This window comes from Mobula birostris, chromosome X (assembly GCF_030028105.1).
Source record: "Mobula birostris isolate sMobBir1 chromosome X, sMobBir1.hap1, whole genome shotgun sequence".
NCBI classification, from domain to species: Eukaryota; Metazoa; Chordata; class Chondrichthyes; order Myliobatiformes; family Myliobatidae; genus Mobula; species Mobula birostris.
This window is the reverse complement of record NC_092402.1, coordinates 80,253,817-80,270,686: the sequence shown is the minus strand read 5'-3', so window position 1 is coordinate 80,270,686 and position 16,870 is coordinate 80,253,817. Positions and strand designations below refer to the sequence as shown.

The 16,870-nt window shown below is 40.7% G+C and overlaps 1 protein-coding gene across 2 annotated transcripts in view; it reads right to left on the bottom strand.

The window, feature by feature from the left end:
• LOC140191768 (sodium channel protein type 4 subunit alpha-like) overlaps positions 1-15,677 on the bottom strand; it is a 138,712-nt gene extending 123,035 nt beyond the window's left edge. Inside the window, exon 1 of one of the 2 annotated variants that reach the window (XM_072249491.1) lies at positions 15,586-15,677. In XM_072249491.1, coding sequence (XP_072105592.1) covers positions 15,586-15,599 — 14 coding nt within the window. In that variant the 5' untranslated portion in view covers positions 15,600-15,677. Of the gene's footprint in view, positions 1-1,821; positions 1,906-15,585 lie in introns of those variants that run through there. The other variant, XM_072249490.1, reaches the window with a different exon arrangement.
• Between the last annotated feature and the right edge of the window lie 1,193 nt (positions 15,678-16,870).

The following is a 16,870-nucleotide window of genomic DNA, read 5'->3' as shown; positions in this document are numbered from 1 at the left end:
GTGACAGGGATAAGCAATCCTGCAATGCTTGGACAAAATCAAAGCTCTGCAACTTCTCAAACCCCCAGTCATGAATGACAATGATCATTTAAGTACCCAGCAGGAGGACCAGGTACGAGGACTATTCTCAATCTTAGCGATAGCGAAGCTGCAACCTGCTTTGGGTAGAAGTTTCAAGTGGATGGCCTTGGTTTCCCCTTGACATCACCACTTTTATCTAAGCCAGACTGTGACAATTTCCACATTACAGACTAGGTCAAGAACAACCTGAGAGAACAGGGTACAGGTTCCAAAAATATCTGAGCCATAATACAAGAGATATGATCCAGGACCATCTACCCCTCTACCAAAGCTGCTCTAATATAATCACAATACAGACATTTTCCTGGCAAAGTGGAAAGTTAACCTGTTATGAAGTGTCCACCAAAAAGCAAGATACACTCAAAATGTAACACCTTAAGACATAACAGCAGAATTAGTCCATTTAGCTCATCAAGTCTGTTCCATCAATCCATTATGGCTGATTTACTAACCCTCTCAACCCCATTTTTCTGCCTTCTCCCCATAACCTTGGACACCCTGACTAAGCCATTGCTATGTCCTGTATAATCGATGTCCTGGGAAGCGAAGACATCATACCCGTAATTAACGAAACTGTGAGTGCAAGTCTGAGGCTGTGAGCGACTCACCTCCAACGACCCAGAGAATTTCCATTATCTACAAGGCACTAGCTGGGATATGATAGTAAAATCTTCTCCTATCCCAGCAACACTGAATTACAGAGATCATTTCTTGATGAAGATGTCATCCAGTAATGGATTACCATGGAAGCACCACAAGCTTCTATGACAGCTCCACACAAACCTCAGCTTCTACCTCCACAAAGGCAAGTATAGCAGGGACGTGGGAACACCCTACCACTTCTAAATTTCTCTTCCGATCATGCATCACACCACTTTGAACATTTCTGCCATTCTTTAGTCACTTCTGTGTCAAGATCCTAGAATTCCATTCCCAACAGCATGGTAGGAGTCCTCCCAGCACAATTTGTCACAGCAATTCACACAGCCAGCCAACACCACTTCCTAAAGGGAAGCTTAAAATAGATAATAACTCGGGCTCTGTTAATGATGCTGAAATACCACATTTGCTTGAATAATGGTATAACTGTTCTTAAAATGGTGAACTGCTATATACAAGAACAGCATTCACTACAGTGTCCTCAAGGAGCTGGGGTGGCTGTTCCTCTGAAACCTCCAAAACCAATATAGTGAGGGCAGTTCCATTCTGCTGGAGTGAAACAACATGTAATACTTAACCTTTTTTAAAGTTCTTTCATGGAACAAAGAGCAGAGGGCAATGGCAAGTGATATCAAAAAGCTTCTCTTCTGCCACAGAGTCATACAACAGAGAAACAGAGATTTCGGCAAACAAAATCTGTGCCAATTACACTAATCCTGATTGATTCTTCCCATAATCCCATCAGTGACCTCAGTATTCTACCACCCACCTGTACACCAGGAGCAATTCACAGCAACCAATTAACCTATCAAACCGCAAGTATTTAGGATGTGGGAGGAAAACAGAGCAACTGGAAGAACTGCACTCAGTGACAGGGAGCACATGCAGACTCCACACAGACAGCACAGGAGGTCAGGATCAAACCCTGTGAGGCTGCAGCTCTATTAGCTGTATCACCAGGCTGTTCAGACTGAGCAGTCCTTTTACATTTCTTGCCAGAAAAGAACAAAGCTTTTTTCACCTGCAACAGTAAAAATATTGCTCATGGGATGAAAAAGAAAAATTAATTTACAAACTTACTCTACATTTTTAGTCCAAGGTTCTGGGTCACTCATGGTCATGAAGACGCAGTTTGTTAATATGGTAAACATGATGAACAAGCTAAATAATTTGCAAATCAGTGTTAAGGAAAAGGAATGAAGATTAATCATTATACATGTCAACCCCCACCTCTGTGCCCCCCCACCCATAGCTCATATCAAGAGCTAAGTCTTACGTTGAACATAGCTCTTCAATGAAGGGAAAGTAAGCTCCAATCAGAATCACAATCCAATTTAATATCACTGGCATACCGTACGTCATGAAATGTGTTGCTTTGCGGCAGCACTACATTGCAGTACATAACAATATAAACTATAAACTACAATAAAAATAAATTTATAAAAATATATATAATTAATTAAATAAGTGCAAAAAGAGAGGGAACACTAGTGAGGCCGTGTTCATGGATTCATTGTCCATTCAGAAATCTGATGGTGGAGGGGAAGAAGCTGTTTCTGAAACATTGTGTGTGTATCTTTAGTGTCCTGTTCTTCCTCCGTGATGGTAGTAATGAAAAGAGGGCGTGTCCTGGGCGATGGGTGTCCTTAATGATGGATACCGCCTTTTGAGGCTGGAAAAGCTGGCGGCCATGATGGAGCATGACACAATTTGGCATGCAACAATTGACATAAGTTAATTCATTCTATTTGTGCTAATGAGCATTAGCATTTGAATTCTTTTCCTCTCTAAAGCCATTCTGGAGCTTTAGAGCAGCGGTTCCAACCTTTTTTATGCCATGGATCCTTACCATCAACCGAGGAGCTCATGGACCCAGGTTGAGAACCCCTGCTCCAGAGAGATATCCATTTGATCTAGCAGTTTATTACATTTATCACATCTCCTTTGTTTCATCCAGTTAATTTTAACTTATTTTCCAAGTTTATCCCTAATTCCATGGTTGCACTCAACTAGAAGATCTACAAGATCAATGATATTTATTGACTTGCGATTTTATCATTAAGAAAGAAGGATATGAATGTATTAGAACTTTAATGGCGATTCTTCTTAGGGGGTGAAAGGGACTCAGCAGGTACACTGCAGGTGTTGTCGTGAATCGAAAGATGGCCTTCCCCTTGTTTAGGACAATGAATGTCTGAAACAGAAGATAAAACACAGGTTAATGTGACAGTGGAATTGGTGGAAACCCCTACATAGCAGTTAGAAGCACCCGCTCTCCTACCTATTACTACTGAACCATAGGTTACTGCTGCTAAATTTAAATGTGTTGGGTAATAATTAACAGGTCAGAAGGCAATATCCAAAACATGATATTATGGTGTTGATGTGCACTATACCTGCCACTACAGATGCGAGGAAGAATAATTTCCAGTTTATGGCCCCTATAAATCATCCCTTGCATGGGGTAGATAGAGAACCCAGAACATATATGGAACAGCACAGTACAAGAAGATGCCCAGGATGTCTGTGCGCCATAATATCAAATAAAGCTAATCCCACTTGCCTAGCCATATCTCTCAATTCAAGGTAGATATTCAGAGATTCAAATTATGAATGCAGTATACACCCCTGAAATTCATCTTCCCACAGAGAGCCACAAAACAAACAAAACCACGGAACTCATTCAAAGAAAAACATCAAACCCCCAATGCACAAAAGAAGAACAAATTGCGAAAACAGCAAAAATAGAGCACAAAACGCAGAATATAAAACATCAACTATAAGGTCCAACAAAACAGTCCAGGAATGTTCAGTTTCAGCTCGTTTCAATCAAACAGTGTGTTGTTCCCCTAACGTTATATACCTGTCTAAACAATTCTTAAATGCCACCATTTTGTCTGCTTCCAAGACCACCCCTGTAATAGGTCACAATGAGTAATACAGCAGATAGGCATGTTTGTAAAAGGAATTTTCAAAGTTCAAAATAAATTTATTATCAAAGTACACGTCACTATTTACAATCCTGACAGTTATTTTCTTGCAGGTATACTCAATAAATCTACAGTATAATAACCATAACAGAATCAATGGAAGACCGCTGAATTTGGGCGTTCAACCAGAGTGCGGAAGACAACAAACTGTGCAAATACAAAAGAAGAAAAGAAAACAATAAATAAATAAACTATAAATTTTGAGAACATGACATAAAGAGTCCTTGAAAATGAATCCATGGGTCGTGGGAACAGTTCAGTGATGGGGCAAGTGAAGTTGAGTGAATTTATCCCCTTTGGTCAAGAACCTGATGTTTGAGGGATAGTAACTGTTCCTGAACCTGGTGGTGTAGGTCCTGAGGTTCCTGTACCTTCTTACTGATGGCAGCAGTGAGAATAGAGCATGGCCTGGGTGATGGGGATGCTGCTTACCTGCAGCAGCGTTTCATGCAGATATGCTCAGTGTTGGGGAGAGCTTTACCTGTGGTGGACTAGGCGAATCCACTACTTTTTGTAAGATTTTCTAATCAAGGGCATTGGTGTTTCCTACCAAGCTGTGTTGCAGCCAGTCAATATATTTTCCACTACACATCCATGGAAGGTTGTAAAAGTTTTAGGTGTTATGCCGAATCGCCACACATAATTCAATAGCCTTCCTTTCTCTATAGACAAGAGTGTTGGCAACAATTTCAAGACCTGCCTGAAATGACATGAGATACTTCACTAGTGATTTCTGGTTGTTCAGTAAGTGGATGACTAGCTGCTAAAAGTACCCTACCACCAGCCCATCCGTCCCCACCTCCCATTTTCCTGGAACAACAGTATCATTGTACAATTAAGCAGAAAATTTAGGGAACAGTCATCAGTTCAGGAAGCATCTGTGGAGAAGCAAACATCACCAGTTAATGTGATGTTTCATTGAGATTGGGAAAACTTAATAGTAAGGCATTTTTAAGGTGCAGAGAACGGGTGGGGGACGAATGCCCAAGAGTTGAATGACGAAGGACATTTAGAAGTCATTATAAACTACAACAGATCAGTCTTTGCCTACACAGAGTCATAGAAAAATGCAGCACAGCTCCATCTAGTCTATGACAAACCATTTAAAATGCCTACTTCCACCAACCTGCACTGGGACCATAGCCCTCCACATCCCTACCATCCATGTACCTATCCAAACTTCTCTTAAACATTGAAATCGAGCTCACATGCACCACTTGTGCTGGCAGCTCATTCCACACTCTCACGACCCTCTGAGTGAAGATGTTTTCCCTCATGTTCCCCTTAAACTTTTCACCTTTTACCTTAACCCATGATCTCTGGTTGTAGTTCCACCCAATCTCAGTGGAAAAAGCCTGCTTGCGTTTACCCCCTCTGTACCCCTCATAATTTTGTATACCTCTATTAAATGTCCCCCCAAACTTCTACATTCCAAGGAATAAACTTCCAACCTATTCAATCTTTCCTTGTAACTCAGGTCCTCCAATCCTGGCAACATCCTGTAAATTTTCTCTGTACTCTCTCAACCTTATTTACATCTTTCCTGTAGGTAGGTGACCAGAACTGCACACAACACTCCAAATTAGACCTCACAAACATCTTGTACAACTTCAATATAACATCCCATCTCCTGTACTCAATACATTGATTTAATAAGGCCAATGTGTCAAAAGCTTTCTTTATTACCCCATCTACCTGTGACACCACTTTCAATGAATTATGGACCTGTATTCCCAGATCCCTTTGTTCTACCACAATCTCAGGGTAAGACCTACCCTGGTTAGTCCTACTGAAGTGCAAGACCTCCACTTTTCTGCATTAAATTCCATCTGATATTTTTCCAGCTAGTATGAAAACCAAGACACAAAAATCAGCCACCACATATCAAGAGTCAAAGTTACAAAAAAAAAAAAAAAAATTTGACCTGTCATGTTTCTTATCAGTGATTTTATGGAAAGACACAAGCCAGGTAAAAGGTAAAAGATGTAAAAATATACTGCCTTAAGCTAAATCACAAGAGCAAATCAATCAGTGATAAAGCCATAGAGAGATACAACACAAATAAAAACACTTCAGCCCACCTTGTCCACAATCACTCATTTACACTGATCTCACAATAATCCCTTTTTTAAAAAATTCTTTACACATTCTCATCAATTCCTCCTGAAAATCTAGCTGGTACAAACTAGGAAAAAGGAAATTTGTAAACAATAGCAGGAATATGTCTATACAAAACAGGCTCCAAGACGGACGAAGGTGGATGATAACCATAGAACTATTTTAAGAAATCCAGTGTTTTAAAGCCTTACTGATCGAAAGTAATCTAGTTTCCCTTATCTACGATGAGCAGGCACTATCTCAATCTGTAAGCACAGAATTTGTGACTTAATGATTTTGCTTGCTGATGTCTATAAAAAAAAATGTCTGGAGTAATTTTTAAAATATCCTGTTCTTGATGAAACATACAATATGATTGAAGCACAACAGGAAATATTATGTTAGCTTATGTACTGCAATTGAATCCTATCTGTGTCAGTCAATAACCTCCTACCATTTGTATCGAATTTTCTTTTCTGTATTCTGTATGCAATATATCACAGATAATGGAGGGAAAAATCTACCTTGCCTTAGTCAATAAATGAATTCCATATATTCCTTCTGCTGTTGCTGTATGATATAACATTGGGGCTGATCTTCTACCTGTGAGAGGTGGTGGAAATTCAGCTAAGGAAATACAGCGGCATGTAAAAGTTTGGGCACCCCTGGTCAAAATTTCTGTTACTGTGAATAGCTAAGCGAGTAAAAGATGAACTGATTTCCCAAAGGCATGAAGTTAAAGATGACATGTTTCTTTAATGTTTTAAGCAAAAAACTTTTTAATTTCCATCTTTTACAGTTTCAAAATAACAAAAAAGGAAAAGGGCCCGAAGCAAAAGTTTGGGCACCCTGCATGACAAAAGTTCTATTTTAACTTCATCAAAAAAGTTCTATTTTAACTTCATCAGTCGACAGGACTTGTTTCCAAAATGCATCAGGCTTGTTTAGATTTCTATTCAAGAGGTTCCTTTGAACCTTTTGAATAGAAATTTTTGGCTGCAATGAGCAAAGGTATGTTTGGAGAAAAAAGGGTGCAGAATTTCATGAAAAGAACACCTCTCCAACTGTTAAGCACGGGGGTGGATCGATCATGCTTTGGGCTTGTGTTGCAGCCAGTGGCACGGGGAACATTTACTGGTAGAGGGAAGTATGAATTCAATTAAATACCAGCAAATTCTGGAAGCAAACATCACACTGTCTGTAAAAAAGCCGAAGGTGGAAAGAGGATGGCTTCTACAACAGGATAATGAACCTAAACACACCTCAAAATCCACAATGGACTACCTCAAGAGGCGCATGCTAAAGGTTTTGCCATGGCCCTCACAGTCCCCAGACCTAAACATCATCCAAAATCTGTGGATAGACCTCAAAAGAGCAGTGCATGCAAGACGGCCCAATAATCTCACAGAACTAGAAGCCTTTTGCAAGGAAGAATGGGCGAAAATCCCCCAAACAAGAATTGAAAGACTCTTAGCTGGCTACAAAAAGCGTTTACAAGTTGTGATACTTGCCAAAGGGAGTGTTACTAAGTACTGCCATGCAGGGTGCCCAAACTTTTGCTTCAAGCCCTTTTCCTTTTTTGTTATTTTGAAACTGTAAAAGATGGAAATAAAAAAGTTTTCTTGCTTAAAATATTAAAGAAATGTGTCATCTTTAACTTTATGCCTTTTGGAAATCAGTTCATCTTTTACTCGCTTAGCTATTCACAGTAACAGAAATTTTGACCAGGGGTGCCCAGACTTTTGCATGCCACAGTAGCACACCCATTAAAGTCTGCTGGAATTGTGCAGGTGATGGGAACAAGATGATGTTCACATCACAATTATCAGCTCAGCATAAATCCACAGCCTTGGCTACAACAAACAGGGTGTTGTGCATGTTAATACATGAGAAAATGTTTGTGGCGTTGAGGGAAGGGTCCGATAAAGGGTGGAAGGCAGAGTATGGAGGATGTTGGAGGTCACAATATGGGGCCAACAGGATTTGATGGGTAGTCTTTCGGAGTAATGCGAAACAACCTGGAAATTAACATTATTGTGTTTCATTCCAGGAAAAAAGTATCTCGTTTTAGTGGCAAGGCACTGAAAATGAGGGCATTGTGCAATTAAATTTAACTCCGCCATGGATGGTCCCAAGCCCAGCTGCAAAAGGAGGAGGGTTGGGTATGGGGCTAATAACCCCATCACATAAAACCCAGAGCTACAAAAACGCCAACAGAAGTGCCAAAGACATCATTCCTAGCAGAGGAAGGACTTTTATAGAAGACGTATAAAGTTGTGTGGTGAAAGCGGAAGCCACAGGGCCAATCAAACTGCTGCCCAGGATGGAGGACTCTGGCAAGCTGCTGACAGCGGCCTATACCCCAGTAGGGGAGATGGGCTTAAGAAGAAGTAGCAATTCAATTTCCTGACACTGGTGACTTAGGCATGAAGATCCACCTGAAATATTTTACTTGCAACAATATACAATATTTAGGTGGCTAATTCTCTTGCTAGAAGGAGAAGGACCTCACAAATATCTGCAATTTGTGACCACTGGCAGCATCAAGACAATCAACAGTATTTTTGTATTCATCCATTCTGCCACGGAAACCTCCTAAATTTGCCCCTACCCCAAAAGTTAGGAAATAGCCAGTGACATACAATACCACACAAAAACTTCCATGACTCTCATTTAAAATGCAGCAAAGATAAGAAAGGAATGCCTAAAAAATGGAACTCTTTTCTTTTGCCAATTGGTGGTCACTCAACATGTAAAGGGGCACCAGAAGGGCACTTCTGGGCAGTTCTATTCAGAGGAGAAGCAGGAGGAGGAACAATAGAATTTCAGCAGGTGAGTATTGAGTATAGGAGTTGGGACGTAATGTTGAAATTGTACAAGGCATTGGTAAAGCCAAATTTGGAGTATTGTGTACAGTTCTGGCCACCAAATTATAGGAAAGATGTCAACAAAATAGAGAGAGTACAGAGGAGATTTACTAGAATGTTACCTGGATTTCATCTCCTAAGTTACAAAGAAAGGTTGAACAAATTGGGTCTTTATTCTTTGGAGCGTAGAAGGTTGAGGGGGGACTTGATAGAGGTATTTAAAATTATGAGGGGGATAGATTGAGTTGATGTGGATGGGCTTTTGTCCATTGAGAGTGGGGGAGATTCAAACAAGAGGACATGAATTGAGAGTTAGGGGGCAAAAGTTTAGGGGTAACATGAGGGGGAACTTCTTTACTCAGAGAGTGGTAGCTGTGTGGAACGAGCTTCCAGCAGAAGTGGTAGAGGCAGGTTCGATATTGTCATTTAAAGTAAAATTGGATAGGTATATGGACAGGAAAGGAATGGAGGGTTATAGACTGAGTACAGGTTGGTCGGACTAGGTGAGAGTAAGAGTTCGGCATGGACTAGAAGGACTGAGATGGCCTGTTTCCGTGCTGTAATTGTTACATGGCTATATGGTCATATGTACAGAAAAGACCCAGGATAATATAGCTGTAGTGTTCTGAAGAGAGCTGTATATTGAGCTGTACTTTACAGGGGAGACTCTCACACCATTATGTAACCTATAACAAAATCTACAGCTTGGCACCATACGAGTTAACAACTAATCAGAGGAGCAGTTTCCACAGGCTTCCTCATCCTCGGCAATAGGGACATCAAACATGTGAGTGCAATCACTTAGTATGTGCTTTATCTCAGACTCATCCCTCACATTTTAATTGCTGAGCCCCCCCAGGAATAATATCCTGCAGGTTACCATTGACCAAAAAGCCAGCTAAATGAGCAAGTGAATCCTGTGGTCATAATACCAGATCTTTTTCTTTCCTAGTTTGCCCCTAATTATCATTTACTTGTCCTTGTCTTCCAACTTCAAAGGTTTCCCTGCCCAACCTGGCTCTACCTGTCCATCATCTCTCACCCCTCTATGATCAACCTATCACCTACCAGCCTGTCTCACTCCTCTTCCTCTCTTCTTTATGCCAACTCTACACTCAGTCCTGATGTAGGGTCTTGACCCAAAACATCGATAGTTCCCCCTACAGACACTGCTTGGCCTATTGAGTTCCTCTAGTAGTTTGCTTTTTGCTCCAGGTTCCAGCACCTGCTGCCTCTTGTGCCGCTAGAGTCTGGGTATCCTATAATGAGAGTCACATATCCTCATAGCCCAAAGACTTCCCAGCATCTACATTCCAAACATCAGGATACTTTATACTTTATTGTCCCCAAATAATTAGTACTAGAACGTACAATCATCACAGCGATATTTGATTCTGCACTTCACACTCCCTGGATTACAAATATTAAATATTAAAAATAGTTAAAATTAGTAAATATTAAAAATTTAAATTATAAATCATAAATAGAAAATAGAAAAATGGGAAGTAAGGTAGTGCAAAAAAAAAAACCGAGATACAGGTCTGGATATTTGGAGGGTACGGCCCAGATTCGGGTCAGGATCTGTTCAGTAGTCTTATCACAGTTGGAAAGAAGCTGTTCCCAAATCTGGCTATATGAGTCTTCAAGCTCCTGAACCTTCTCCCGGAGAGAAGAGGGACGAAAAGTGTGTTGGCTGGGTGGGTCGTGTCCTTGATTATCCTGGCAGCACTGCTCCGACAGCGTGCGGTGTAAAGTGAGTCCATGGACGGAAGATTGGTTTGTGTGATGTGCTGCACCATGTTCACGATCTTCTGCAGCTTCTTTCGGTCTTGGACAGGACAACTTCCATACCAGGTTGTGATGCACCCTAGAAGAATGCTTTCTACGGTGCATCTATAAAAATTAGCAAGGGTTTTAGGGGACAGGCCAAATTCTTTTAGTTTTCTCAGGAAGCACAGGCGCTGGTGGGCCTTCTTGGCAGTGAACTCTGCTTGGTTGGACCAAGTCAGGTCATTTCTGATATTGACCCCAAGGAACTTAAAGCTTTTGACCTGGTCCATTTGCGCACCACCGATATAAATTGGGTCGTGCGGTCCGCGACTCCTTCTGAAGTCAACAACCAATTCCCTCGTCCGGCTGACGTTGAGGGTTGGGTTATTGCCTTCGCACCATGCCACCAAGTTCTTAATTTCCTCTCTGTACTCAAACTCATCATTACCCGAGATATGGCCTACAATTGTTGCGTCATCAGCAAACTTATATATTGAGTTTGATAGAAACTTGGCTACACAATCGTGGGTGTACAGTGAGTACAGCAGGGGGCTGAGTACATAGTCTTGTGGGGCACCGGTGCTCAGAGTGATTGTAGAGGAGAGCTTGTCCCCTATTTTTACAGCCTGAGTCCTGTCTGTGAGGAAGTTGAAGATCCAGCTGCAGATCTGAGTGCTAAGGCCCAGGTTCCGGAGCTTAGGAATCAGTTTATTTGGAATGATGGTATTAAAGGCAGAGCTGTAGTCAATGAAAAGGAGCCTTACGTATGCGTCTTTATTCTCCAGGCGTTCTAAGGAGGAATGTAGGGCCAGAGAGATGGCATCTGCCATTGACCTGCTGCTCTGGTAGGCGAATTGCAAAGCGTCGAGGTTGACCAGTAGGCTGTGGTTGATGTGTGCCATAACCAATCTCTCGAAGCACTTCATAGCAATTGATGTCAGAGCCACAGGTCAATAGTCATTCAGGCATGCCACCTTGCTCTTCTTCGGCACTGGGATTATTGTTGCCTTCTTAAAACACGAGGGGATCTTAGACTGAAGCAAGGAGCGGTTGAAGATGTCAGCAAACACTCCAGCTAGCTCGCTTGCACAGGCCCGGAGAACCCGTCCTGGGACGCCATCTGGGCCCGTCGCCTTCCTTGGATTTATCTTCAGGAAGGCCCTTCTAACATCCTCCTCGGTGACGATGAATCTCGATGCCACCAGGTCCGGTTCATCCGGAGGGAGCAGGACGCTCCTCTTCTGTTCGAACCCTGCGTAGAATACGTTAAGTTCATCAGGAAGAGAAGCGCCACAGATATTGATATTCCCAGCCTTTTCTTTGCACCCAGTGATCTCATTTAGACCCTGCCATAGTCTACTGGCATCCCTCTGGTTAGCCTGGGCTTCCAATTTGGAAGTGGATTGTGGTGGAATACTGTTCACTTGCCAGAGTGAATGCAGCTCCAACAATACTCAAGAAGCTCAGCATCATCCAGGGCCACTAATCCTTTTGATTGGTATCCATCCGTTACCATTAACACTCATCTGCTCCGTCATCACTGCAGAATCTACCATTTACAAAATGTACTGCAGGTGCACTCTTAGTCTTCTATGACAGCACATCCAAACACTTCAACCTCTGTTACCAAGAAGGACAAGGGCAGTAGGCACCTACAGATTCTTCTCCAGGTCATTCTGACTTGGAAATATATCAGCAGTCATTGAAAATGAAACAAAAAGTGTGCAAATGCTAGAAGTCTGAAGCAAAGACAGAAGATGCTGGAAATACTCAGCAAGTCAGGCAGCATCCATGGAAACGGTAATCTCAACTTGAATCGTTAATGTTGTTTCTCTTTCCATAAATCCAGAGTGCTTCCAACATTTCCTGCTATCTTTGAATTATCATCATTACTGGGTCCAAATCAAAATAGAATAAAAATAAAATAAAAATAAAATCCTGGAACCTTTACCTGTCAGTACCAAATGAACTGCAGTGGTTCAGCACCACTTTCTCAAGAACAGTAAGAGAAAGATAACAAATGCTGGCTTTTGTAATAATGGGAAGAACTCACAAAAATGAATCACTTCAAGAAATAATCACAAAAGCCAAACAAACCACATTAGTTTGCTTCATTTTAAAACAAGATATGGCTGAAGCAGCTAAGTCTAAAATCAAAAACTGTGTCTCAGAACTAGAAATAATTGTGTGCCATGATTAATGCGCAGTAGTGTTAAAGTAAAGCCTATCAAAGGACTCTTTGATTGTGGACATGGCTTACAGTTTCCTTCACATGTTGCTGGATACACAAACAAAAATAAATTGACTGACGGACTGGGGCAAGGTCTGCAAAGTCTATGGTGAGGGAAAATCAATAATCCATGGTGAGAGGGAGGGTAGTGGCTGCTTAGAGATTGGAACCTTGTGTAGGGATGGAGGGAGATTGAAGCCTTGACCTTGCATTTGGAGTTTGGGTCATTTGCAATGGCTAGATATGGTAAGAAGGGAAAATAATCAGAGAATATGGAGTAATTAAGTATTGGGAACTTGGTGGGTGGCAATTCCTCAATGAGGTGGGGTGATCACAGGAGTTGGGGGCCAAAAGTGGACCCTGGGCTTATTGGGATGGAGCAGGAGTGGGATCAGTCACGAGAAATCTTGGCAATATGGGATGAGAAGTAAGGACACTGGCAGAGAATGTGTTAAGTAACGGGACTTACCTTTGCTGGGTCCCATCACAAACAGCAATATTATAACATAGTCATACCAGGAATTCTCAACAGTAGGTGCTTTGAGGACAATGTCAATAACTTCCCCATCATTCCTTCAAGATATCATTGCATGCGTTTCTAAGGGCTGTTTCATAGGCTCAGATATTTTTCACTTTTTCCATCTATATATTTCCTCCATTTTAACACTTAAAATGAAGATTTTTATTGGCTGGTTTACAAATGTTTAAGTTTTGTTTGCATCTTCTTAAAAAAAAACAAAAGAGCCCACACCTACACTCAGAGCAAGATCTGGACACCATTCAGGCTTGCACTGAAGTGATCTGTCATTTTCACATCACATAAGAGCTTGGAAATATCTCCAATATTTGAAAGATAAATCACCTTCCATTGACATTTAGCAACATTACTGTTGCCAAGTCCCTCACCAACAGTATCCTGAGTGTCAACACTAACTGGAAACCTACCCGGATCAGCCACACTTGGCTACAGAGGCAGATCAGAGGTTGCAAGTAATTGACTTTCTGAATCTTGAAGCAGTTCCTGTAACTCCAAAACAAGAGCGTGTTGGAATACTTGTCACTTGTACAGATCCAACATCATGACAAGAGTTCGTGAAGGCATAATTTCACAGGAAATAGGTATAGATGGAAGCATGATGGCCTCTTGAGCTTATTCCTCTATCCAAAAGGATTGATCAAGGCTTGAATTTCTTGCCTGAATTTTCCTATAAGCTTCAATTCTCAGACTTGAAAATGGTCAAAGATTATGCTCCACAGTTCATAGGGGGAGAGAATTCCTGAGCCCAAGGAGGAAATTCTTCCTCTTGACCAATTTCTTATTCTGAAACAATGCTCTTTTATGACAACATCCACTCAGAAACCAACCTCTGAAATCCCCTCTAAATCATATAAGGTCTCATCTCATTCTTCTAAACTACAATAAACCTATGTGTAAAATTAAAACTGGAAATTCTGGAAAATCAGCAAGTCAGGCAGCAATCGTGCAAAGAGAAACAGTTCATGTTTCAGGTGCAGAAGCCTTCATCGGAAGTGAGAAAGAAAAAAGTATCTGATCTGCCGAGCTTTTCCAATTTTCTGTTTTTATTTCTAACTTCTATTTCCAGTTTTTTAAAAAAATCATTCATTTTTGAATATAAATCTTTTCTTACAAAGCAACCCCTTCATCTTAGGAACCAACCTATCAACCTTCTCTGAAGTACCTGAAATGCAAATATGTTCCTCAGTAAATAAAGTGGCCAAAACAGTACACACTAGGTGTGTTAAGCATACTGACGTAATAAAAAAAAGCAGAATGCAGAATACATTACTGCAGTTTGAAGGAAAGTGCAATACAGGCAGACAAATAAAGTGCAAGAACTATGACAAGGTAGACTGGGAAATCAAGAGTTCACCTTTTAGCTTAAGAGAGATTGTTGATGGGTTTGATAACAGGGAAATAGAAGCCCAGTGGTATGTACTCTCAAGCTTTTGTATCTTCTGCCTGACAGGAGAGGGGAGGAGGGAATAATCAGGATAGGAGAGGTCCTTGATTATGTTAGTTGGTTCTCAGCAGCAAAAAGTGCAAATGGGGTCAATGGAGGGGAGGCTGGTTTGCATGATAGACTGAGCTGCAATTACAACTCTCTGCAATTTCTTGTGGCTTTAAGTAAACACAGCAAATGTCCTGTACATGCAGAACAGCAGTAATAACCTTATACTAAACACCAATCCTTCAAAGCAATTACATTTGTAATTTTTCTGTTGTCTGCTGTATTAAACAAATGGCTGCCTATTTTCTGTTTATGTCAGTCTCTTTCTAAGAAAACTGAAACTCTTGGAGGTTATTTCTGAAAACAATTAAAATACTTAGAAATCCAAAGGCAATACATACTTAATTTAAATACGTTTTATATGACTGACACAAAGTATTGATGCAAATAATTTTTGAACCTGGAACTATAGTTGCAAAAGTATTTCAAAACCTATGTTATCATATACATGAAGCTAAATATTTGTACTTAATAGCTTAATATTTTAAACCAGTTTTTCAACAGATTGAATCATCTCCATTCTCAATTCATTGCTTCATTTGATTTTGCTTAGTTTCACTTTTATCAAAGCTGAACTCATCTCACCTGCCATTAGTTAGCTGGTTAGTTAAGCATTTTGGGAGGTGCCAAATAAACAGTATTAGCAATTAAATTAATAATGTCCCCACATATCAAGAAAATGTCTAATTTACATTTATAGTTCACCTGCAAAAATATCACAGCCAATTTCTAAAACTAGAATCTGCAACTTGATGCTGATTGCTTACTTATAAGTTATCCGCTGATAGCACTCATTCAGGGGCTCTATTCTTTCAAAAATTAGAATTCTGGAACTTTTAATGAATCTGCCAGGGACTTACTCTCTTTGAGCCATAGTAGGGATCCAGTTCCTCCAGAGGCTCGCCGATTAACTCTGGAGGAATATCTCCATAAATGAAAGGCAGAGTTTTGCCAGCCTCAAGGTCACTTTTGGGGTGTAGCTTGTGTTCTTCCTCTTCTACAAGAGGCTTTGTTGGCTTTTCAGCTTTTTCCTTAGCAATCCTTTTCTCAATTTCAGCCAAAGACTCTCTGGTGAATCGACGTAAACTGTCAGGCCCCGGATGTTTGAGGAAACACGCCATCCTCTCATTCTATAGCCCTTCAGTTTAGGTCCCTCAGTCTCCTCAGCAAAACAGCTGCATTACAAAACAAGCAGAGAAAAAAAAGAATCGTCAAAAACTATGATAATACAAACTGCAGAAATAGAAATTTGGTATATTAATAAGAATTAGTATCTAGCATTGCAACATCCTTAGCAATCGACTCAATAAGTGTTCAAGAATTACAGTAAACTGAAGTCATTAATTCAACAATAAACTCAACTATGTAAAGTATGCTAGCTGCTGATGTACAAGATAACCAACAGCAGAGAAATAAAATATTGTAAATATAACAACATATATAGTATTAGGAATTAATACTCTTTTAATCTTTTACATAGAGGCAGAGGGATGAAGGGTGGGGGCGGTGGCATTGCTAGTCAAGGAAAATGTTACAGCAGTGCTCAGGCAGGACAGATTAGAGGGCTTGTCTACTGAGTCCTTATGGGTGGAGCTGAGAAACAGGAAAGGCATGACCACATTAATGGGGTTGTATTATAGACCACCCAATAGTCAGCGAGAATTGGAGGAGCAAATCTACAGAGAGATAGCAGACAACTGCAGGAAACATAAAGTTGTGATAGTAGGGGATTTTAATTTTCCACATATTGATTGGGACTCCCATAGTGTTAAAGGTCTATATGGGTTAGAGTTTGTAAAATGTGTTCAGGAAAGTTTTCTAAATCAACTAGAGGTACCAACTAGAGAGGATGCAATATTAGATCTCCTATTAGGAAACAAGTTAGGACAGATGACGGAAGTGTGTGTAGGGGAACACTTTGGTTCCAGTGATCATAATACCATTATTTCAACTTGATCATGGATACAGATAGATCTGGTCCTCGGGTTGAGGTTCTAAACTGGAAAAAGACCAAACTTGATGACATGAGAAAGGATCTAAAGAGCGTGGATTTGGACAGGTTGTTCTCTGGCAAGGATGTGATTGGTAAGTGGGAGGCCTTCAAAGGAGAAATTTTGAGAGTGCAGAGTTTGTATGTTCCTGTCA